This window comes from Triturus cristatus, chromosome 9, assembly GCF_964204655.1.
Source record: "Triturus cristatus chromosome 9, aTriCri1.1, whole genome shotgun sequence".
NCBI classification, from domain to species: domain Eukaryota; kingdom Metazoa; phylum Chordata; class Amphibia; order Caudata; family Salamandridae; genus Triturus; species Triturus cristatus.
In genome coordinates this window covers 751,077,497-751,103,022 of record NC_140592.1, presented here as the reverse complement: position 1 = coordinate 751,103,022, position 25,526 = coordinate 751,077,497, and the positions used below count along the sequence as shown (strand labels likewise).

General features: G+C 46.2%; 1 protein-coding gene across 1 annotated transcript in view; it reads right to left on the bottom strand.

Annotated features, from left to right (window-relative positions):
• MAJIN (membrane anchored junction protein) overlaps nucleotides 1-25,526 on the bottom strand; it is a 381,011-nt gene that overhangs the window by 90,316 nt on the left and 265,169 nt on the right. The window contains exon 5 of the mRNA XM_085627772.1: nucleotides 12,916-13,041. Within this exon, the coding sequence (XP_085483898.1) occupies nucleotides 12,916-13,041 (126 nt within the window). The remainder of the gene's footprint in view (nucleotides 1-12,915; nucleotides 13,042-25,526) is intronic.

Sequence of the window (25,526 nt, the reverse complement as noted above, 5' to 3'; positions counted from 1 at the left end):
CACATCCTTTGCGGGTAAAAGCCCAATTACTTACAACTATCATACTTTACATTCCTGGGAAAATATCTTCCAGAAAAACATAGTTTGAAAAGGACTCATCCAGTTTTTACCATAAAACTCAATTCTGAAATTCAATTCCCATATCTGTACATGAGATTTCTGATCCGTCAACCTTGTAGGAAATTGATTCTTATGCATCCTTCAAGTGTTTATCTTGTCTTTGCACTCAAAAACCATTTGTAGATTTGTTACAGCTCTTTAAAGGCCCCAATGTTGATCACTGGCAAACAATGCTTTTAAGTAATCCTTGACGTATCCCGTGCAAAAGACGATGAACTCACAAGATGTTAGTTACCCAAATAAAAGATGCGGGTCTTGAGTGGGACACCTACAGGGAATAGCGAAACACATGTGATGCACTTCTTCAAGCATATGAAGCTGAGGAAGGCAATCTGGAATGAATATTCAATCAAAATAAAAAACAACCTTTTCAGGAAGGAGAAGCAGGAAGAAAAGGTTGAAACCACCTAAAAAAGAGGAAGCCGAAGCCTGTATCCTGCCTAATGTGCGTAATAATTAGAACTGTGGATTGTGATAGATGACCTAAATATAAGAGGGTACAGCTCTTGCCCATTCTTTGGGCTCCGATTTGGAAGAAACTAAGAATAAGAAAGGAATTGTATTCAATATAATGAAGTAGTAAAACAAATGTGTAAGAGCTATGGAAGTATCTCTTTATAAAATAAATTGCTTGAGGTAACATCTTGCATGGAAACATTTGATCAAAAATCAGTTTGGCCTCCCAAAACTAATGCTAACACATCTTGTGAAACCTTTCATGCTTCTAAAATGGACTCCTGTCAGATGAAGAAACAAACTTTCATCTAGCATATTTCTAAAATAAATTTAAACTGTAAGACAGTACTCAATAATGCAAAAAACATGTTTCAAGAAAGTTTATTAGTCCCCTCAAAAATGGAGAAATGTTCAGAAGAATAACAAAAAAAAATCACACTTTTGATTTTTTGAATGTGTAGGTAAATTGTGGAAAACTTAAAGGCAGATGGGAAGATATTATGGAAGAAACACAATTTAGCAAAGTATGTGGTAAATTTAAAAATGAAAGTTAATTGATTGTGATCCTAGTCCTTCACCATAGATATCCACTTGGCATTAATAAAATGTACAATATCACCACATATGTGCAGGATCCCAGTGTCACACGCTTTACATTTTCTGCTAATGTTCCCCTCATTGCATTTCATTTTTCAGAATTTGCATGATAAATTGTGCAATTTACATCACTAGTAATGAGGTCTGACATTTCTATAATAATAAGAAAAGAGTATTTAAGGCTGATGCAAATGTATCTTAGCGAAGAGACACCTTCAGATTTTCCTAGGAACTTTGAGAACATGTTGTATGCTGTAGACATGTCAAGCAGAAAGCCACAAGCTAGCATTGCCAGTCTTATCGAACTTTCATAGTACACAATGCAATAATAGAGCCAAACTGACCTTGTGCACAATTGCAATTTGATCAAAAAACTTCATCATGCAAAGGTAAGTGTGCAAGACCATTTAAAAAAAATACATGCAGGAACTCTGGAGCTGTATTACTTTATCCAATGACTAGAAGGGAGTTTTTTTTCCATGGATTGATTCTATCGATCAATGCTTTATTTAATGAAAGCCATCTCATATGTTGCAGTTTTTTAATATCTTGTTTTATCGCCAATTCGATTTTAACCATTATGCTTATTTTTGTTACAACACTTATTGATATAATCTGCACTAGGTTAGGGCACTCATTATTAATAAAGCTAAACATACAGGGCCCGATTCACAAACAGTATTTTGTAGTACGTGAAGCAGTTCTACAGTAGTACTATTCACCTAAAATCCAATTCACAAACCTGTGCAGGGACCTCTGTCTCCCCCATGCCTATCTTTTCTGTGAGATCTCTGCCACTTGAGCGGAGATCTCTGCACTCTAAAATCATATATTTTATTAACAAATGTGGGATGGACCAGCTGGTGTGACTAAATTGAAGGGGTTTAGAACGTAAGGAGGATTTAGGGAGGGTCATGCAAGGCTGAAGAAGGCTTGCACCTACAGGTGACACCTGCGAGGAGAAACCTAAGGGCTTGACCTGCTCCCACTTTTACCTAAGACAAAGAAGTGGACTCCAAGGATCAGTTGGCTAAACTACAGGGACACAAAAGCTGAAAGAAGCCCACTTAGGGGCCAATTCCGATTCCAGTCGGAAGGGTTCTGAACGACGTCCGGAGCCCTTCCGCCCGCATAGGAATGTGCCGGCCGGATTCCTTTCCAACCAAGCCATTCCAAAGGGCTCGGTCGGAAAGGAATCCGACTCGGATTTCCGGATGGCTGACGACAGGCTCGGAGAGCCCGTCCGTCGTCCAGAAATCCTTCAGTACTCCCCCGGCTACCTCTTTACAACCGAGGGAGTACGACAGCAGATTCTCACTGCCTTTTCGTTCCGGTCTTTCCTATCTACCTATGGTGCCCCGTGTAGATCCCTGCACCCAGTGGAAGGCACCCTGGGGTGCCGGCCACAGGGTGCAGGGATGGACTGCACCCTTCCATTGCACAATGCGGGCATGCATTCCACCCGGAATGCATGCTCCCATTGTGTGGGATACGATTGCGACTGAACAGGGTTCGGTCGCATCGTACTTGCAGGCCGTGACCGACGACAGTGGGTCGGTCGGTCACGGTTCCTGACTGATGTCGGACGGACTCAGGTCCGTCCAACATCGGAATCGGACCCTCAGTTGGAAGAACTAGCTCCCAGTTTCAACTATACCTGCCCTGGACACTGCTGGTGGTTTCTGTTAGAGTGAGTTTTTACCTGAAAGTGCTGTTCCTGAGATCCTGGAACCCTCGGCTGGTGTCAAACTCTAAAATATGGGACTTAGAAACGTTTTCAAAACTTTTTGCCAGAGAGAACCGACAGAAGACCATGGCAAACCTATCAAGTCAACCCAATAAAGGTGCGTTGCCGCTGGAAAAAGATTCAGGTTGCTCCCACTAAGCTTTTCCTCAGCAGCAAATTTGTTTCAGCATTACGCCATGGAGAAGGTATTCGTCCCGTTCGGCTACAGCTATTAGCCCAGCTCCGCTTGAGTAATCCGAGCTCCCAAAAAAGTATCTAAGTCCGTATGTAGAAATCTTTATCAGGCGGAGGAACTAAAAGTATCTGACCGACGAGGGACCTTCCTAGTGCACAAGTTTTGTATTTTTGCGGCTTAAAGATTTCCCATCAAACTGCTTCACCAGGACTTCACCCAAAAGGTATCTGGCCTCATGGAACCCGTCTCGGCCACAGTCTGCTGCCTTGCCCCGGTGAGAATTTTTTACTTCCATTTCAGAGACTAAATAAGAAGGTAAAACTTCTGACCAGGGAAAACCTGGTCTCTGTATCCAACCCGCACTCCATCATGGTCAACCCTAATCAGTGCACAGGTATTCGTCAAGCACAACCAAATGACCACAGTCAGCGCTGAACGCTCTTTGCTGCTATTTTTATTTAAAAATTCATATCTCCAGTTCCCCTTATTAGGTTTTTGTTGTTTTGGTGTCATATTGTTAATTAAAATAGTCTCTATTTTTATATATGGGAGTAGAAATATTATCTTTTTATTGTCTTCTGTTTTTGACTTTTTAACTGTTCAGTACTTTTAAATGATTTACACATTTTCTTAAATTAAGCCTGTTTGTTCTGTGCCATAGCTACTGGGATTGAGATCTGAAAGAAACACGTTAGTTAGATTCCTCACCTTAGAATATCCCCAGGCGTCAGGCTGGATCCGGAAAGATTTTTCGTCAGCAATACCCTTTGCGCGTCGCTAGGCGTCGTCTGCGGCTCCGCGTCCGTCGTCGGCGTCGTGCGCCGGAATGACGTCGTCGGAGTACTTAGACGCCGCCCTCGCGCGCTGCCGTCAGTTCTTCTTTTTTCCGCGCCAGACAGCGGCGATCCGGGAAGAGCTTACCCCTTAGTCAATTTTTGACTAAACTTTTTGACTCTTTTTGGTCTTCTGTCGACTCGACTCTGGTGCCGGTAGGATGCCTGGATTTAAGGCCTGTGACGCCTGTCATCGCCTGATGTTGGTGACGGACGAGCATCGCCGGTGCCTTTACTGCCTGGGGGCCGACCACGACGCGGAGTCGTGCCCCGATTGTCAGGCCTTGACCTCGAAGGCTAGGCGGGAGCGGTCCCGTAAGCTTCTCGAGCTTCGGCACTCGTATCCGCGCCGCTCACGGTCCCGGTCCAGGAGGAGGTCCAAGGACCGGTCGAGGAGCCGCAGTCACCATCATCGCTCGTCAGGCTCGAAGTCTTCGGGTAAGTCGAAGCGATCAAAGAAGTCCAAGAGGCGACACCGCTCTTCGGACTCCCCTCGTCGGTCGCGCGACTCTGCCGAGGGTCAGGGTGGTCCCACCCCCGCGGCTCCGCCGGAGCCGCGTCCGTCTCCATACCCGCCGGTCCCTGGGACTGACGCGACTCCGTCGGAGGTCAGTGCCTTCCTCTTGGCAATGAGGGGCCTGGCTCCGCCGTCGACGCCTGCCGGCGCGCCTTCGGGCCCCGCGGGCTCGACTGGGCGACCTCGCGTGCCAGCGGCTCCGGCCCCGGCGCCGTCGACGACTTCGGTCCCGACGCCGCAGGTCCCCGAGGGATCCAGGCCTGGATCTCTGTTGGCGCCCGTCGACCTCACGACGCCTCCTCCGCCGACACTGGTTCCACCTCCGGCGCCGTCTCCGGACGACGCCGTTCCCCGGTATAGCCCCTGTCCGGACCCGACGCCGGCACGGCGCCGCCCGGCGCCGCACCCGACGCCGAGGGATGAGCATTTCATCTACCATCCGGCTCCGATCGTTCCTCCTGTTTATCAGGAATCCGATGACGGGGCGACTGGGAGGGGTCTGAGGACCCTATGGCCCTCCAGGGTCAACTTTCACAGGACTGGGCAGACGAACTGGGGGATGCCAGTGGTCTGGACACTTCGCCGGACGCTGGCTTCATCTCTCCTCCGACTGTGGCTTCGGAGGAAGGTGCAGATTTTTCAGTGGTGCTGCGCAAGGCGGCCGAAGCCCTGGGGCTCGAGTTGCCTGCTGTGGCCGTAAGGACTAATATCCTCACAGAGGTGCTTCAACCGTCAGCAAGCTCCACAGAGCCTCTGCTGCAGTTCAATGAGGCCCTCATCGACGTTCTGCAGGGCACTTGGTCCAAGCCCTCCACAGTTCCTCCTGTGGATCAGAACGTGGCCCGGCGCCACCGCACTGCTCCGGGCGACCCCAGTTTCCTGTCCCAACACCCCACCCCGAGAGCCTGGTTATCCAGGACTCCACTTCCCAATCCTCCTTCCCGTCCGCTCCTCCGGATCGGGAATCCAAGAGGCTGGAACAGTTCGGAAAGAAACTGTTCTCTTCCCTGAGTTTGGGCCTGCGGTCTTTGAACACCGCTTGCCTCTTGGACCGTTTCTCCCACCCTCTGTGGGATGCGGTGGAGGACGTGCTGCCACTGTGTCCGGAGGAGGCCCGGACACGTCTCTCCCAGGCACTTGCTGACGGGCGAGATGCAGCGCGACATGCCATACGGTGTGGACTTGACACCACGGACTCGCTGGGTAGGGCGATTTCCACCACGGTGGCACTCCGGCGCCACGCCTGGCTACGGTCCACGTATTTTTCGGGGGATGTCCAGAGTACCCTCATGGATATGCCCTTTGATGGCGCTCGCCTTTTTGGTGAGAAGGCGGATAGTGCGCTGGCTCGTTTTAAGGACTCCCGGGCTACGGCCACGTCCTTGGGTCTCTCGGCCCCACGGCCGCACGCTTCCGCCTTTCGCCCCTTTCATGGCCAAGGAAGGGGCGCCTCCTCACGTCCGCCTAGCCACTGGCCGCAGAACCAACCTGCAAGCGGTCGCGGACGTGGGTTCCGCCGTGGCGGTTCTAGAGGACAACGCGGTCAGTCCACATCCACCCCGGCAGCATCCGCCTCAAAGCCCTCCTAGTCTGAGCTTTCAGGCCCATTCCATGCCAGTGGGCGGCAGAGTTTGCCATCACCTGCTCCACTGGCGCTCCATCACTTCGGACAGGCGGGTGCTGCAAATCGTCCGAAGGGGCTACTCCCTCCCCTTCGAGACGACCCCTCCAGCCATGCCACCGCAGTGCCACCGTATGTCGGAGGATCACTAGAATCTTCTGCGGGAGGAAGTTACGGCCCTCTTGGCCAAAGAGGCCGTCGAGCGCGTTCCTGGTCCAGAAGTAGGCCGTGGCTGCTATTCCCACTACTTTCTGGTTCACAAGAAGGGCAAAGGGGGCCTACGCCCTATCTTGGACCTCAGGAGCGTCAACACCTTCCTCCGGAAGGAACGGTTCAAGATGCTAACTTTAGCTCAGGTTCTGGCTGCCCTCGACCCTGGAGACTGGATGGTAGCGTTGGACTTGCAGGACGCCTATTTTCACAACCCCGTCCTGCCGGCCCACCGGCGTTACCTGCGGTTCACGGTGGGTCAGGAGCACTTTCAGTTCACCGAGCTCCCCTTCGGCCTCACCAGTGCCCCTCGGGTGTTCACGAAAGTGATGGCGGTGGTCGCAGCTCATCTGCGCAGATCGGGGGTTCCAGTCTTCCCCTATCTCGACGACTGGCTGTTGAAGTCGGGCTCGCCCCAGCATGTCGTCTCCCACCTCCAGACTACGGCCGACCTCCTGCATTTGCTGGGGTTCTCCATCAACGTGCCGAAGTCACACCTGAGTCCCTCCCAGAAGCTCCTCTTCATCGGAGCGGTTGTCGATTCGGCGCAGTTCCGGGCTTTTCCTCCGGAACAGCGGGTCCGGGATATTCAGGCTCTGATTCCCATCTTTCGGCCTCTATCCTGGGTTTCGGTCAGGTTGGTGCTGCGGCTTCTAGGGCTGATGGCCTCCTGCATCCTGTTGGTGCATTACGCCAGGTGGCGAATGCGGGCTCTGCAGTGGGACCTGAAGTTTCAGTGGGCCCAGCATCGAGGCAACCTGTCCAACCATGTCTTGATCTCGGAGGGCACTGCGAAACAGTTGCAGTGGTGGCTCACGGACCGCGATTGGGTCAGCGGCAGGTGCCTCTCCCTACCCCAACCGGAGCACGTAGTAGTGACGGACGCGTCCCTCCTGGGATGGGGGGGCCACATGGGAGAGGCGGAGATCAGAGGACTCTGGTCTCCGGCGGAGGCTCAACTCCACATCAACCTTTTGGAGCTGAGAGCGATCCGGCTTGCACTGAAAGCCTTCCTTCCCTCTGTCCGGGGAAGTGTCGTGCAGGTATTCACGGACAACACCACCGCCATTTGGTATTGCAACAAACAGGGCGGGGTGGGGTCGTGGACCCTTTGTCAGGAGGCTCTGCGCCTCTGGACATGGCTGGAACACCAGGGCATCACAATGGTGGTTCAACATCTGGCGGGCTCTCTGAACGCCAGAGCAGACGAACTCAGCCGCCGGTGCATGATGGATCACAAATGGCGTCTGAACTCGGACGTGGCGCAAGGTCTCTTTCTGCAGTGGGGAGAGCCTTGGTTAGATCTATTCGCCACCGGAGAGAACGCGCAATGTCAGCAGTTCTGCGCGTTGGAATTTCCAAGGCAGCACTCGCTCGGAGACGCTTTTCGTCGCAAGTGGAGTTGCGGTCTGTTGTACGCCTTTCCGCCTATACCACTTCTGCCCAGAGTGCTGAAGAAGATCAGGCGCGACCGGGCCCAAGTTATCTTCGTGGCTCTGGATTGGGCACGTAGGTTCTGGCATCCCGAGCTACTCAGTATGTCAATTGATCCCCCGATACGACTGCCTCTTCAGGAGGACCTTCTGTCGCAGCAGCAGGGGACGGTCCTCCACCCGAACCTGTCCAGCCTCCACCTCCATGCGTGGAGATTGAGCGGCGGCAGTTGATGCCATTTGACTTGCCTCCTGAAGTCTGTGATGTCATTCTGGCAGCCAGGCGTCCCTCCACAAAGACGGTATACGCCTGCCGGTGGAACACATTTGTGGCATGGTGCACAGAAAAGGCTGTGGATCCCCTTTCCGCCCCTCTTTCTGAGGTTCTACTCTTTCTTCTTTCTTTGGCCCAGCAGGGCTCTGCTTTGGGCACCTTGAAAGGTTATCTTGCTGCAATCTCTGCCTTCTTACGGCTTCCTGATCAGCCTTCTCTTTTCAAGTCCCCTGTTGTTTCCCGTTTTCTCAAAGGCATTACTCACATGTTCCCTCCTGTCCCCTTCGAAATGCCTCAGTGGGACTTGAATCTTGTTCTGACTTTTCTGATGTGCGCTCCTTTTGAGCCTCTTCACAATTGTCCCATTCGTCTTCTGACCCTAAAAAAACTGCTTTCCTGGTAGATATCACCTCGGCTAGACGAGTGAGTAAGCTCCAGGCTCTGTCATCTAAGCCTCCCTTTCTCTCCGTGCATCCGGACAAGGTTGTCCTCCGGCCTCGTCCTTCTTTTCTACCGAAAGTGGTGACCCCCTTTCACATCGGGCAATCTGTCACGTTGCCCACCTTCTTTTCGCCTCCGCATCCTTCAAAAGAGGAAGAGAGGCTCCACCGTCTGGACCCAAAACGGGCGCTGTCCTTTTATGTGGACCGCACCAAACAGTTCCGGGTGGACGACCAACGTTTTTTTGGATACGTAGGAGCTAAGAAGGGAAAAGCGGTACACAAACGGACCATCTCACGGTGGGTCATATTGTGTATTAAACTTTGTTACTCCTTGGCAAAAAAGGACCCTCCTGTTGGGTTGAGGGCCCATTCCACCCGGGCCACAGCGACTACTACTGCCCTGGGCTGGGGAGTTCCCTCGCGGGACATCTGTCAGGCGGCGACGTGGGCTTCACTGCACACGTTTGCCAAGCACTATTGCCTGGACAGCCAAGTCCGGAGAGACGGCTTCTATGGCCGTTCTGTTCTCCAGGACTTTCTGGTGTGATCTTGGTTCGCAGACCCACCTCCGGGGTTGGTATTGCTGGGGTATCTATTCTAAGGTGAGGAATCTAACTAACGTGTTTCTTTCAGATGAACAAGTTACTTACCTTCGGTAACTATGTATCTGTAAGAAACATTAGTTAGTTAGATTCCTCACCGACCCACCCATCCTCCCCGTTCTGCGAACTGACATCTAGGGTTAAGGTTATCCTTTTCAGGGTATTTAATCACAAAGGAGCTAGAGAGGGAAAAACGTGCCAGAACGCCCTCCAATCAACAATAGTTTCAACACAAAAAGTCCTGGCACACTGTAGCAAAACTTCCTTGTTATTCTGGACTAGGTAGAGGAGGTGTGCATTATCACAAACCTCCAACACTCATTTATATTGTATGGAGACAACCCATCCAGAATGCTACAAAATTAAAAAGTTAAGTGGATAAGAAAAGTCAGAATGAAAGAGAATGTGCAGTCAGTCCACAAAGAGATCCACTCTACAGAGACCCTCAATGCTAAAGAGGTGAAACAATGTGTAGAGAAAGAGAGAGTGCCTCACGTGCGCACCACCAGAGGAGCTACTGGTTGGTTCTCACCAGCTTGCCCACGTTTATTTCATCATCGGCAACTCTCTCTCAAGAAAAAAGTGTGCAGTGTCCAGTGAAAAAACACATAACACAAGACGGTGTAGTGTAAACAACAGAGAAACACATAAACTGTGCAGACAAAGACAGTAAAAAATGGTGAGGGTATATAGACTCTCAAATAATTGTTTTATTCTGGTTAGGAGTCTATCCCACTGTTTAAAAACACAGCATGTTGCATACCTTGATTATGACGGCCGTCATAATCAAGGTATGCAACATGCTGTGTTTTTAAACAGTGGGATAGACTCCTAACCAGAATAAAACAATTATTTGAGAGTTTATATACCCTCACCATTTTTTACTGTCTTTGTCTGCACAGTTTATGTGTTTCTCTGTTGTTTACACTACACCGTCTTGTGTTATGTGTTTTTTCACTGGACACTGCACACTTTTTTCTTGAGAGAGAGTTGCCGATGATGAAATAAACGTGGGCAAGCTGGTGAGAACCAACCAGTAGCTCCTCTGGTGGTGCGCACGTGAGGCACTCTCTCTTTCTCTACACATTTTTTCACCTCTTTAGCATTGAGGGTCTCTGTAGAGTGGATCTCTTTGTGGACTGACTGCACATTCTCTTTCATTCTGACTTTTCTTATCCACTTAACTTTTTAATTTTGTAGCATTCTGGATGGGTTGTCTCCATACAATATAAATGAGTGTTGGAGGTTTGTGATAATGCACACCTCCTCTACCTAGTCCAGAATAACAAGGAAGTTTTGCTACAGTGTGCCAGGACTTTTTGTGTTGAAACTATCCTTTTCAGGGCCCTAGATTTTTTGGCACCAGTGTCGGTCTCTTGCATGGCTCTGCGTTCCTGGCGCGGAAAGCTATGTACAAGAACTGACGTCAGCGTGCGAGGGCGGCGTCTAAGTACTCCGACAATGTCATTCCGGCGCACGATGCCGACGACGGACGCGGAGCCGCAGACGACGCCTAGCGACGCGCAAGGGGTATTGCTGACGAAAAATCTTTCCAGATCCAGCCTGACGCCTGGGGATATTCTAAGGTGAGGAATCTAACTAACTAATGTTTCTTACAGATACATCGTTACTGAAGGTAAGTAACTTGTTCTTTATGTTTAAATGACTGAAACCTTAAATAGACTTACCAAGAACAGTGACATTATCACTTGTAGTGAACTATCATTCACTTCATCTAATAATCCACTTTGTCCCAATGGCTAATCTGCATTTGTTGAAACACCAAAAAGCAGAGATCCAGCTCCTTGGGCCAGAAACTCTGTGTGCACATGACTCAATTTGGCTTCAAACCTTGTGTGCTCTTATCACTCAAAATTTAAATTCAAAATTATAATTTAATATGCAAGTTCACAACAGAATCAATAATGTGTTTTCTACCTCTGCAGAATATTTCCCCATCAGCAACCCCATGACTGAATTTCTCTCATTCATGAGGTAGCCCTCACGCAAACACACACACACACGGATTACAATAGCACAAACAGTGGTCTCCTGGCAAAAACTATGACCATACTCTAAAGGGGTTTGCCCCCGATTTCAAACCAAATTCAAAGTTTGCCAACAATTCATGCTTGGCCTTCAAAAATGATATCGCATACTGGGAAAATTGAAATTCCCCCTAAAGTTGCCCATCAAACAATTGAATGTAAAACTCTCAGTCTGGTCATCAGGATCTTGCAAGGCACAACCACAAATACCTATCCAAAGAATTACACCATGTTGTCCATTAATATCATACAAGACTCCTTCTCAGGTAAAAATCAGAAGGTGGTAGTTATCTGTACAATCAAGGCTTCTCCCTATGAAAGTCTTTCCTTTGCCATCTGCACTTAGAGACAGACATCAGATTATTCAGTGAAAAGCTAAAGTCTCATGTTCTCATGTCTGCCGTCCTGCTTTTGGCATGTAAAAAAATGGTCAATCCTGCTTCTTGTGTACAGTGTCACCAATCTCCATTCTCTGCCAGCTAACCAAAGTATTCATTGCCTTCACTAGCGCTTTAACAAAAGTAGTAAAATATAGCAGAGAAAAAGCAGCAAACTGATATGATATTCAAATGTGAGACTATCATTGGCTCATCTGCTGAACTAAATTTTTACTTGATTCAGAGTGGACCCTGGCATGGATCAAATTAGCTTATCGTGATTGAAGGGAAAATGTAGGTGATGATTCTAGATCGCAAGTATCCTCATTCCAAGCTGATCACAATCCTTGTTGTCTTGTCTTGTGAGGTATAACAATCGAATATTCAGACACCCTAAAAATCTTGCCGTCATTTCAGATATTTATATGATTCATATGCTCATATGACCTTGGCTACACATAACCATATCAATAATACAGCTAGGGACTGTTGCTTTAAATTATATTAACTATGTAGCGTTCTCTATTCCCTTCCAGCAAACGTGCACCCAGTAGTTGTTGAGCCCTAATCAACCTGAAACCATATTATGTCAGTACCTCTTTGGAGGTCACCCTTACTTTAAACTGGCACGGCTTCAGCATGTCCAAAATATCACAGTTCAGGTAGTTTCTGTCCTTCAAAAATTAGACAAAGACTGTCACGTACGAAAGTCTCCACATTGCCTGCCTGCTAAGCTTAGCACAGGAGGTTCACAATCCTTGTGCTTAACTCACATATGACTACATTCCTCTGCGCTCAATTATCTAGCTCATAAATTCCTTCAAAACTGCTTGCTGTTCTTTAAATTCAGTGAACTTATCTCTGAGGATAGTTCCCAGAACTATCTGTAGGTCCTGTAGGTAACAGAAGTCATGTGCTGGGCCGACAACTGTTGTACCATCCTGCGCTTCACCAGAGAGAAAATCACTCCTTAGCCACTGTTAGAAAAGCAATGGATGGCCGGCCTTTATGCAAATGTCCCAGTTTCTGTTGGTCTAGCCATGAATCTACTTATGCCTAGGTGAGGTTTAGTCCCTGAAGCAAAATGTATAAATTAATAAAATATTGATTTGGGTACTCAAGCTGAAAAAGGATATGTACCTTGGAATCAAATATGTTCGCATCCACAAACATTTTGCATGAGGAGTTAGTCTGGAGTAAGACACACCTACTCACAAAAATCTCTTTGAGAACGGGGCCAAATGCTAGAAAACATTACTTACATTCACAAAAATGTATGCATCAAAAGTGGTGGTGTATTTGATAATCAAGTCATCTAGAAGTTATGCTTTGTTTCTCTAAAAATGCTAAGGTTCAGCAAAGAAACAGAGGCACAAATGTATTACAAACACATATCATCCCTATCCTTTATGGCACAAGAACGGTTCAACAGTCTCAGTAACTGAATAGTTCCTTAACTTACCGAGGCTTACGTTTTGCTGAAATGAGTTGCTTTCCACATACATGGTGCAAATATACGGGAAGGGAGAGAGAAACACGTCTCCGTGCTTGAATCTTAGTTTTGAAACACTTTCCCATTTACTCTTATCTGGAAATGTAAGTTAAGGGTCAAAACAACTGAGGAGGAGCGGTGAAAGTGCAATTAGGCAGTAAAGCTGATACCGTTAGTAAAAAAAAAATCTAAAAGAACAAGAAAGAATTGTAATCATACTCACTTTTTACATTACTTTAATATCGCTGAAGCTATGCCGTAAATGTTTCTTAGCAATATAAATAGCATTTCCAACAATGTCTATCTTATGATCTCGTAGACGAAAAGCTATCGTGTACACATCTTAAAACTCAGTGAACAAACCTTTGAAAGTCTGGCCCCAACAGGGTTCCATAATACAAATAGTTTTCTTGGTAGCAGACTTGTAACCAGGATTACAGATGTGTCAAAGGCATGGCCCCAAGGAATGACAACATAAATGTGTTCTGTGAGGCAGGGAGTTGCGAGAGGAATTCCTGTGTAGAATTTTGTTAAATTATGGATACAATATTTTAAGATATTAAACGACACAATCCATTCCTTTAAAAATATTGCTAATATTCCACCGCAAAGAATATTTGCTTAAAATTAATAGACACTCGTATTCTTTAAAGCACACTGGGGCTGGAGAATTAGTTAAAACTAGATACAATTTTACCAGCATAACATTACAATATTAGTCCTCATTATGACTACCATACCTTTAATGGACAGGACTAACGCTTTTAGCATTGTTCTTAGACATTTCATAGACTGTGGTAATATAGGTCTGCATGGCTTCTAAACATTGCATTAATCACAAACAAGTAGCTAATACAGCACTCCCAAAAGTTGTATGAAAATCCAAAAAGAGTGTGTTGGACCTTTGTTCATTGTAGCATGGAAAGGTAAGTCCTTATGATCACAAAGTGAGTATATCAAAATCCACTTTCTGTACAGAGGTAAGAGGTAATCGACGACCACGTTCCGTTGTAAATTTCCTTTTATTGGTGTTATAGAATTTCCAGCAAGTACTGAAGTCAAGCCAACACGTGTTTCGTCTGTACAAATATGTATTCAGATTTTCTCAAGGCGATTTGCACGACACAGCGCAAAGTAATTCAAAGTGAAGACTAGTTTAACACTCCGATGTTCATGAATAGCAATCCAAATAGCTGGTAAATCCCAGCAATGTATAGGCGCTAGTACGAAGAAAAGGTAATGTGCATGGGCTGCAATGGAATATACATATCGTCAATATATAAATAGGCCCTATGCATGCAAAAATATATCCTTACAGTCCCAATCCTTCAATATTGGCTTTTTATAACACAAAGTTCGATATCTCTAGTTTAAAAAGGTGTCTCTTTTCAGGGACTAGTCTTTGACAACATCCCACATTCACCGCTTGGGAAGACCCATATCAAATGCCTTGGCAGACCTGGCCAAATATTCTTGCCAATTCAGCTTACACAGATTAATTTCTGTAATGGTGGAATACCTTCAGGGAAGCAGACTCTGTTGGTGGATTGGAATTCTATGTACCCTTACTGTCTCCAATGCATAGAAACTTCATCCAGGATCGTCTGAGAGATAATGGTCAGATGGGGCCCTTGAGAGACGGTTCTCTGCCTCTCAACTGAACCATGAATATCTGAGGTACTTCAGCTTAAGGCCGAATCCAAGGGTGGAAGTATTGAATATCTTCCTGTAGGGCTGGTGGACGGGATGAAATTTAGGGGCCGATTACGATGCGGTTTGGAAGGTTTCGACCGTCGGTCGGAGCCTTCCGAACCGCATCGTAATGTGCCAGTCGGATTCCTTTCTGACCGCCTCATTTGTATGGAGGCGGTGGGAAAGGATTCTGACCGGTCTTCTGTCTGGCTTCCGACGGGCTCGGAGAGCCCGTCCGCCATACAGAATGTGTCAAGTAATCTCAAGGGTGGGCCTTTCCGCCCATGAGATTACAATGACGGTTTCAGACATGGTTTTCATGCCAGTCTGTCCGACATAGAAACCATGTTGGAAAGAGTCTTTGGGGGACCCCAGCAGGATTCCCTTTGGTGCATGGCCTCCGGTTGGAGGCCGAGGGGGCACCTATGGTGCCACCCCCTGTTGATCCCTGGACCTTGTGGCAGGCACCTTAAGGTTATTCCGCCCGACATGGTAATGAGGCCCTACGTGTTCACCCTTTCATGATGACTACACAATTGACAATCCAGGTATATAGACAAGCAATGAATGTTGTGCTGGAGAAACACTCATGGATGTTTCAAGCTTGGTTTCCAGCTCTTCTGGAACTTTCATGGGATTCTTCATTCCTACTTTCCCTTAGGTCAGACATTCTGATAGACTGTGAAGAAAGATCGCACCAATTGGTCTTAAGGATTCCTTGCCTGATGTCATCAAGAACTCTCAGGACTTTTGCTGCATGCTACAAAAACATCTAGAGAACTTGGGTAGGGAGTACAGTTAAGCGTTACTGGTCAGCTTAGAAAAGCTGCACATGTTTTTGTGTGGGAAGGAATCTGGATCCCATGAGGGTGGAGCTTGCCAGTATCATGTATTTTTTATACGTTTTCTAGCTCCTCTAGAACAAGGTGATAGAGCAAGGACTCGTATAAAAGAGACTTGCTCGGATGTAATCCTCTCATTTAACTTATAACACTGTATTAATTAAGTATTGTGTAAATTAATATGCACCTCATTAAATTTTTTTAGCAAGATGAAGCTTGCATACGTGTTTTACTAACAAGTAACCCGAGTGAGACTTAAAATGGCTGCTAACGCGGGATACTGTACTGCGCATGTGTCAACTGCATCTACGCGGTATGACGGTCTTTCGCTTGGAGGGAATTTTCTGCAGCTGTGCATAAGCATCTAATATGGCCGCTTGAAAGCTTACCTGCTAAGCATCTGCCTTGCTAAAACTAAAACGTACTAAATGCTAATGCGGGGAGTGCTATTATAAGTAAATGGGGTTAGAGTAGAGATAGGTGGTATACAGTGTACAGTGAAATCATTTTATTTTGAATTTAATAAGTTTTCTTTTGACCTCTCTACTAGTTCGTATTTGGGCCTCCGTGCAATGCTAACAGTTGTACAGCACGTGACTCCTCACGCAGGCGCAGTAATAACAAGCCGAGAAGCCGTGATGCAGTGCTTGAAACCCATCCAACGCCATCATTGATACATGGCCTGGGACCCTGATGGACATCCTGAAAGCTGAATGAAAGCGAACATCAAATGTATACATTTGTCTGATAAAGATGTGAACATAGGTGGGAAATAAAGCATGGGAATACGAATTAATGGGTGGGAATATTGAACAAAGAACTAAAGAAAATTACTAAACTTAGCATGGTGTGATGATCATCTCCCCTTGCCTGTCCAATCAGAATTAGGGCTTCTATGACTCTGAAACATTAAGGGGTGGTACATGCCAATAGAAAGATATAATTGAGGTAGTTTAATTAGTTAGATAAGCCCGTGTTGCCGAGAGGCTGAGAGACCAGGATGCTGTCTGAGAGATGAACAAATGCTGAAGAAGGATCGATTTGCTGACTTAGAATTTAAGCTAATTAATTAGAAGAACCTCGCGGAAGAATCCAGGAGGGAAAATAAGGCAAATAATTAAAAGAAGATCGCGGAAGAATCGAGGAGGAAGATAGTGTCAGAGAGGGGTGCGACGCAGGCGTCGTATCTAGAAGAGGTCATCTATCCTGTCCTGAGACCTGTCCTGAAGTTTTTGTCACCTGATCTTTCCCAGGAGACCCTCCCAACTCCTTGGCCAAGGGGTTGGTTTCCACACCATCCTAGTGTTGTGTGTCGATTTAGATACTGTATATAGGTTTCCCGATTTATGTCCTTATATAGGCACAATTCTAACCTGACTGACCTGAACAACTTTCGGCCAATAGCCAGGCTACCCCTTCCGACGAAAATCCTGGAGGGTATCCTAAACACTCAGCTAAGCGCTTTTCTAGGGGCAGGCCAGGGCCTGGACGGTTCCCAACATGGATTCAGGGCAGGGCATAGTACCGAATCTGCCCTGATTAAAGCAACTGAAGATGTGAGAACAGTGATGGACGCAGGAGGCAAAGCTGCCCTGATCCTGTTGGACTTGTCCGCGGCCTTTGATACGGTCCACCATAAGATACTTGGGGACCGGCTCAGGGCCACTGGGATCCAGGGCAATGCGCTAAAACTCCTGCTTGCCTTTTTGTCGGACAGGACACAGAAAGTGGCCCTAGGGGACTACGAATCTGACCCTTTCATGCTGCCCTGCGGAGTCCCTCAGGGATCCTCCTTGAGTCCCACCCTTTTTAATATATACGTCTCCACCCTTGCACCAGTCATCAGATCTTTCGGCTTTAAGTTAACCTCTTACGCAGATGATACTCAGATAGTGGTATCTCTGCTGCCCGGGGAAACTGACAGCACAGCGGATAGATTCAGAGGCTGCATGCGGGAAGTTAGTAACTGGATGGCTGATAATTGCCTCAAATTAAATTCTACTAAAACCGAAGTCTTGCTGTTCGGGTCCAGCAATAACTTCTGGTCCCCACGTTGGTGGCCCGAGGAAATGGGCACCCCACCAGCTCCGCTCCCTAAGGTCAAAAACCTGGGTGTACTTATGGACAACTCTCTGTCCTTTAAGCCCCAAATTAATGCACTTTCCTCAGCAACTCATTTTGTTCTAAAAACCATTCGGAAAGTCTTGCCGTTTCTTGCAGATGAGCACAAGAAGACCGTGGTTACAGGACTGGTGTTGTCTAGGCTGGACTATTGTAACAGCCTTCTGTTGAACGCCCAACAGGGGCTCCTCAACAAACTCCAAATTTTGCAGAATGCTGCAGCCCGACTAATCACAGGCACTTCTAAATTCGCCTCGGTTTCCCGGGACCTGGCCAAGCTACATTGGCTTCCAGTTCGCAAAAGAATTATTTTTAAATCACTTTGCGTAACTTTTAAGGCCTTGCATGGTCTAGGCCCCCACTGTATTTCCCAACTCTTTCAGTGGCATAGACCAACAAGACCTCTGAGATCAGCCGAGCAGAGTCTGGTAGTCATCCCCAGAGTCAGGAAAGCCCGCTGGGGAGGCAGGAGCTTCTCTCTAGGGGCGGCTAAGGCATGGAATGCGCTACCACTAAACCTCAGACAACTACCGGACCTCCTGTCTTTTAGGAAAGCTTTAAAGACCTGGCTGTTCACACAGTAACCCTCTGCTTATGCACACTCTCTTAACTAGCGCCAGGACACCCCCGGGTAACAGTGCGCTCTATAAATGTGAAAAATAAATAAATAAATAAATAAACAATTCGCATTGCCCATATTTAGGCATAGAAATCCTACCCTTATTTAGGCATTATCCATGCTACCCAAATACAGGTATGGCCACCTACATCCGTTCATCTACGTCACAACGAGTTCTTGGAAAACCAGACTCTTAAGCCTTTAGGACTTTCCCTTGCTTGGATATTGATTTCTCCAAGAACTCATTTATTATGCATGAACATCTATTCCTTAGGGGTTCATTCATGACATTCCTCTGCCCGACCTTTACGTCAATACCGGCATTCCTAAACACATTCAAGGTATAAATATACCTTCACTTACCATGGCAAACCACGCTTCGACTATCTTCTTGCACGACGCGGCTCGCCACGGCAAGTTCGGAAGGAAGTCATGTCCCCGCCTGACGCACTGACCAGACGCTGTCATCCTCCTCGCAGAGAATCCAGCTCCAGTGTTTCTGACTTGCGGGGTGTTAGAGGTCGAGACTTGGAAAGAGATTCCAACCTCACTCATTCTAAGGTATAGAGCTGACTAGAACCTAGAGGGACTTTTGGCAAATCTTGGCAACTATAGCTAAACTAGACTATAGACAAACAGCACCTACTTCTTACCTCGTACTACACTTAGGTTAGGTACACTGGGGTAGAACTAGCTAGAAGCATCAGTTGAGTATTAACATTTTAGCCTGTGGTATTTATGTATGTATTTTTATGAATATCTGTCATAGCCATAAACCATGCTATTGCAGTATTATTTTATCTTACTGCTAACGCTGTACATATTTTACTTCGCATTCTGTCTTACGATTGTAGCAGTTCATATCTCTTGCACGAGAAATAAGACTGTTCAATAAACCCTTTTTATTGAAACGCCCATCTATCTATTTCTGTGTAACTCTGTAGAAACAAAGCATGCACGATTGACTGAGTGAAACTGTTATCTATTGTTTCCACGATTCTGAGATTGTTCCAATTCTAAGGGAAACAAAGTTGTCATGTTTATGCGGTTGTCAAAAATGAATTCCTTCTTGCTTATTCAAGAAATTTCTAGTGACCTCTGAGTTAGCTGGCACACACAGGTAATTAAGTTTAATGTACTCGATAGAGACATACTGACCTCAGTCCTTTGTCAAAACTATAGTGTATATTATTCCAATGTGCAGGGCCTATCAGGAACTACACTACACTAGGTAACTATAATTCTGTATAGTCGGGCCAATGGACTGCCAAACCTAAGTGGCGGTGCGGCAACCGCCACACCGGTGGTCTGACCGCTCTTTATGAGTTTGGCAGTCATAACACTATTGGACCGCTGAGGATCCGTGATCCCTCGGCGGTGGCGCGGCAGTAAGAGGCTCGCATTATGCTGGTTGCACCCCTGCGGCACCACCAAGCATATTTCAAGTTTTCTCACTGCCCCAGTTTTAATGGCAGTGAGCCAGCCTTGAAAAGTGTTGCAGTGAGGACACTGTTGCCTCAAGGCCTGGGAGGCTTTTCAGGGGGGCACATGGTGTGCCCCCTGTATGCATGCACCCTCTGTTCCTGCACGGCATGGACTTCACAATCCATGCCATGCAGGAATGGGCTTTGGCACTCCCATGGCGCTGTGTTGCTAAGGCTCACTGTGAGAAGTTGGCCTGGCATATGCTGGTCACTAGTTAAAGTGGCCACCTGGCACCAGTCCAATTCGACTCTTATGGTAGATAGGTTTAAGACAACCTTTTAAATAAAGCTATCCTAGTGGTAGCTGTGGAGAGCAGCCTTCAGGCTAAGTCTCTGGAGGAATGTAAAGCAGCTTGTTTTAACTTATAATCTCTTGAATTACCAAATGAAAGGACACCACACAGGTATATATATAAAATATATATGTATTTATTTCTAACACACTATACTAATCTCTTTATGAGATTAGAAGTCAAGAACATATACAAAAATCAACAGTTCACAACAAGTTAAGCACTTATATGGCTGGGGCCCTAGAGGCGTACCAGACCATATACTAAAAAGGAGGTATAAGAAGATCGACTTGCGAGGGGACAAGGCCTAGGGCCTGTAGAAGCACTGGGGCCTCACTAATCCACCCAAGGCAGGTAAGTAAAGGACCCACGGGAGACGCATGCAGTGTGAGAACACAGCCGCGGATCCCAATAGACGTCAATAGAGCAAGTCGCGGTTGGAATTTTAAAGTTTTAGGATACTTCGGGAGAGTCTAAAAGCAAGTCACTTACCGGGTACGTAGTTCTAGAGCCAACACACACAGGAGCACCATAGTGCTGGAGTTACCTCACCCAGGGAAGCCGGCGTCGTTTTCAATGGGAGCCAAAGAAGACTTGCTGCTTGTGAAGACAGGTGAAGTGTCCAGTGGAATCCAAGGATGGATTCAGAAGAAAGAAGAAGTCACTTACCAGTGACCCGGGCCCAGGAAGATGGACGCCCACAGTCGTCGGGTGATTTCAGGTGATCACGGGTGTCTTGACTCTTCAGCCACGAGGTCCAGGAGGCGTCGACGACAACCAGGAGCTGGATTCGGCGTGTCCCATGAAGTCTGCAGCTTACTGCGGTGTCGGCAACCAGATTGGAGCCAACAAGCCTTGGCAACAGCAAGTCTCGTGGAAAGTGTGAAAAGTCAGCGGTGCAGACCAGCAAGGTCTGAGGGACTCACCCAGCAAGGGTAAGTCAGGGCAGGCCTGGAGCAACTAGGGGAGCCCTTTTGTCCCTCCTTATTGTACTACGTTGGTTTTTGTTAATTGTTGTGTATTCAGGCATTTTTAAAGGCAATCATATTAATCAGTCCTGATGATGATCCTAACACCCCCCCAGTAAGGATCGAAACGTCGTCGACTATGTTGTTCACCTTACACTATGTTCACTTATGTGTATGAAATGTCGTGAAGGTGACTAGGATGTTTCACTATCTGCTATTCTTCTCATACGAAACATCGCTTCAATTGCCTGTGTGTTTTTTTCACAAATTCATGTCCTCTTGATATGTAAGCCATAGGATACAGGCTTGTGTCCCACCATTGCTTTGCTTACATCTTGTGACATCACTGAAAACATTTTTGCTTATTAAAGCTGCCTTGTCCGGCTGGACATAGGCCTTAATATAGTACCTATTGTGGCTATATTGATTATTGTTTGTTACAATCCCTTGTTTTCAGGGACCACTGTCTTCAAAAATACGTAACTTCCCAAGGTCCCTGACCAATTGCTTTGGGTGCCCTTGTCCCTCTGTTACTACTACTGCGGTGTCGGCAACCAGATTGGAGCCAACAAGCCTTGGCAACAGCAAGTCTCGTGGAAAGTGTGAAAAGTCAGCGGTGCAGACCAGCAAGGTCTGAGGGACTCACCCAGCAAGGGTAAGTCAGGGCAGGCCTGGAGCAACTAGGGGAGCCCTTTGGTTCTGTAGAAAAGTCTTCAAGGGACCCACAAGCCAACCGGCAAGGGATCGCGAAGACGCCTCCGGAGGATTCACTCAATAGGAGCCCACGGTCACTCGGGACGAGGTAGACCTCTGATCTTCGAAGCAAATCCTGCTGGAGGCTTGGACCACACGTGGTCCAATGCACAAGTTCGTAGAACGGCGTGAAGGGGTTGCACTCGACAATAGTGCACGGTACCCGGGCATTGCTGTTCCTCATCACTCGTGGGGTCCACTTGCCTCAGCGTCGCTGGGGACTCACGATGGCCGTAGAGAAGTCAGGAAATCCACTTCTGGGGCTGCAGGGACTTCGGGCTCCAGCGGGAGCGGGAAAGTTTGCAACCGTTGATGCAAAGTTTTGGTGCCTGCCAAGCAGGGGAGTCACTCCTTGACTCCAAGGGAGATTCTTCAGTCTTCCAAAGGTAGTGGAACGTTGAAGGTCCAGGATTCTTCTTCAGGGCGTCGTCCAGGGATATCTAGTTTGCAATGGCATGGGTTCCCTAACTTATACTAGAAGGAAGGGAGGGACTAGCTCTATGACCCCACCTATGGGAGGGTCAGGGGAGTGGGTGGCTACACCCACTTCCCTTTGTCCAGTTTCGTGCCAGAGCAGGGGCAGGTAGCCCCTGAACCGGTTTGAGCTGGCATATGCACAGAGAAGCCTACTGCTCCCCCAGTGCAGGACTTCAAAGCACTCTAGGAGTGCACCCACCCAGCCCCAATACACTAAATCCTGTCTGGAAGGTGGTTACACCTCCCTGTGACAGGATGCCTATTGTTGGGCCTCCTCCACTGCGAGTTTCGGTCAGCAGCAGGAGGGCAGCCCAGTGTCTGTGCTGGTGGCATCCATTTTGTGATGCCAGGGCTCTTTCCGGAATCTACCGTGTTTCCACAGTGGGTACATGTCTATTCCTCTAGAGGGGTGGGATCATACTCCCACACCAGTTACTGGTGTGGGGGTATGATTTCAAAGTGTTTGACACCAAACACGACATGTTTAGATGCAGTCATCCCAGAGTTAGCATTTACCGCAAGGTTATAATGCACTTAAGAGTATATGGTTTAACCGCATCCACAAACAGCCACAGAGAAAAGACTCTGTGATCTGCAGAGGGGCCCTGCTCAGGCAGAGGCACCCCCTCACTGGAAACCAAGCACCCTGCCCTCAGGATTGATAGGGCCTGCCTTAGGGGTGACTGATAGGTTTATATGTGTGTGTATGGTGAGATATAGGGAACCTATATCTCTGTGAGGAGTGCTAACACTACCTCACCCAGGCTGCAGTAGCAGGCCTGTGGTGTCAGATTTAGTCTGCTTCCCAGGGGTGGCATAATACATGATTCAGCCCCTGGTAGGCCTGTGAAGTACCTATGCCATTGGTACCTAAGGTACCATATACCAGGGGCTCATAAGGTACCACAGTATCCAATCACTAGTGCATCTAATATGCACTCCAAGTTGTTTAGCGAGAACAGAGAGGATGGGGCCCTGATTAGCAGGGACCCAGCCAGACTATAGCCAGAAACCAGTGTTATCATCAGAAAAAAAGTGGGGGCAACATAAGTGCAGATCCTACTCTCCTACACTCACATATAAGCCTTAGCACTGCACCGCCGTGGGACCACCAAAGGACCTCCGCCAGACCAGGAGAAAACTCCTAATCTGACAGGCCGTCTGCGGTCGAGTTTGACGGTGTTGGAGCGGGGCGGTGGTGTGGAGGCCCGCTCCAACACCGCCAAACTCTTAATCAAGCCCTTAGATTGGAGTGAATTTGTTTGAGGCAATAAAATCTGTCTATTCCAGGTGGAAATTAGAACAAGTGTATAGGAATGGCTTCTTCAAATACAGTATTCCAGCAATGGCTGAGGCTGACCCTCAGGCCTTAACTATTTGGATACACATGATTCGTCCTGCTCACATTTTACCTCTGAGGCAGAGGTAAGGTACAGTTTCCTTTCAGCCACATTTAGCTGTTTTGGTGAATTTTTTCCACTTTTCGTAACTGTGAATAATTGATCTAGACATTCTGAGGGCACGTCCTTCTCCAAGAAAACAAGGGACAATCACAGTCATTGATCTTGGAGTTGGGTTGGTTCCTGGGCCTGAAGTGGTACTACAACTACAATGCCTACCAATGGCTTGATTGGAGCCAGGTGCCGATTGGTGCCCTTTATTCTCTTCTGGGTGCAGCCTACTCTGCCCTTTTGTTGTTGTACTCTGGGTACAGTAGTCCAAGCGCTTTTGTTGGATTAAGCGTGCATGCCTTTTCATTATTGCACCCTGAATACATCACTCATTAACTTTTGGTGGATTGCCTCCTGTCATCTTCAGTGCTCCTAGACTTATAAGTAGCAGATTTGACCTGGCTAATCTGCATTTTGTTACAATGTTAATTATCCCTGTGATCATTATATAATCCCTACTAAAAATATTTTTGTGTTAAATACTATTTTCAATATATTTTATAGTTTTTTTTAAATTAGAACATTTAAAAACATTAATAATGTAATTGAAATTTAAAATTTCATTATTTTGAAAATCCTAGATTAAATTAAAATTACTTTTCTTAAATTTAAATTACAAAAGCCACCTAATTTAAAACATATATTTTTATGTATTATTAATTAGAACGTGATGTAGAAAATTAATTTAAAGTGATTTAATTGTCTTTTAATAAAATTTAAAAAAAGTTATTAAAACATGTTAAAAAATGTTTTATTTTTAGATAATTTTTTAACATTAAATTAAAAATATGTTTCCTATGGGTTTTATTTTAAGTACCCTCCTATATTATTTTCTATGGGAGGGTGTTGCACTACTAGTAGTTGTCCGTGTGTGATGCTGAATGTACACTTTTATCACCTGATCGCTCAATCTTTAGGGGTGCATGACGTGGCAAAACACCAGAGGAAGAACTACGAGCATATCTGCGTAAAACGCAGGATTTTTACGCTGCACTGCTATGGGTGACATACTCTGTCCATTACGAATAGATCATGGGGTCCCAACCTAAGAAAAAATACAGGAGGGGGATCACTGGAACAATGCTCAAATGTTGAGAGCCATGTTGCTGAACTGAGAGAGGAAAACTGTCTTCTCACATCCTACTTTCAGGGGTTGCTATCCTTTAAGATCAGTGGTGACCAGGCTGTAGATGTAGACAAAACGAAAATAGTCCATCTGGGCAGAAATGGAGGTATCAAGTGGGGTGAGATTGCGGGAAATCTCACTTGTCGGGCAGAGGCAGTGTGCTCTACTTTCATATTGAGTCAAATATATAAACAGTATTATATATCATTCCAAAAATATCATGATGTCAGAAATATTGTGGGATGATTTATCACATGTATGAATATCTTTTTGTAATATTGTTGTATTTAATATCAGATTTTAAAATATAGTTGTAAATAATACCTTTTTGTATGTTTGTTGTGCTAATTATTTTGTAATTTGTGTTAATAATGTTTTAATTTTATTGGGTACCATGTATATTAATTGTTTTTTAATATATTAGTATCTGGTTGTAGGGCTTGCATGGGAACAGTGTGGTAAGTGTTGTAAAATAGTTGTTACTTTTTAAAATAATTTTGATTTTAACTGTAAAAAAATAATATGTATTTATTTATTTTTAGTACAGTTAATTTATTTAATTTGTAAAGGTATATATTTTTTTTAAATTCTTCTAAAAATATTTTTTATTGATTAGAAAAATAAAGTTTTTTAAATAACATTATTTATTTGAAACAAATGTACATTTTTTTTAAATTTGATAGTTACATTATAAGAAAATATTTTGAGAAGTTTTCATTCTAGTCTTTTTACATGAAAATTAAAATCTATAATTT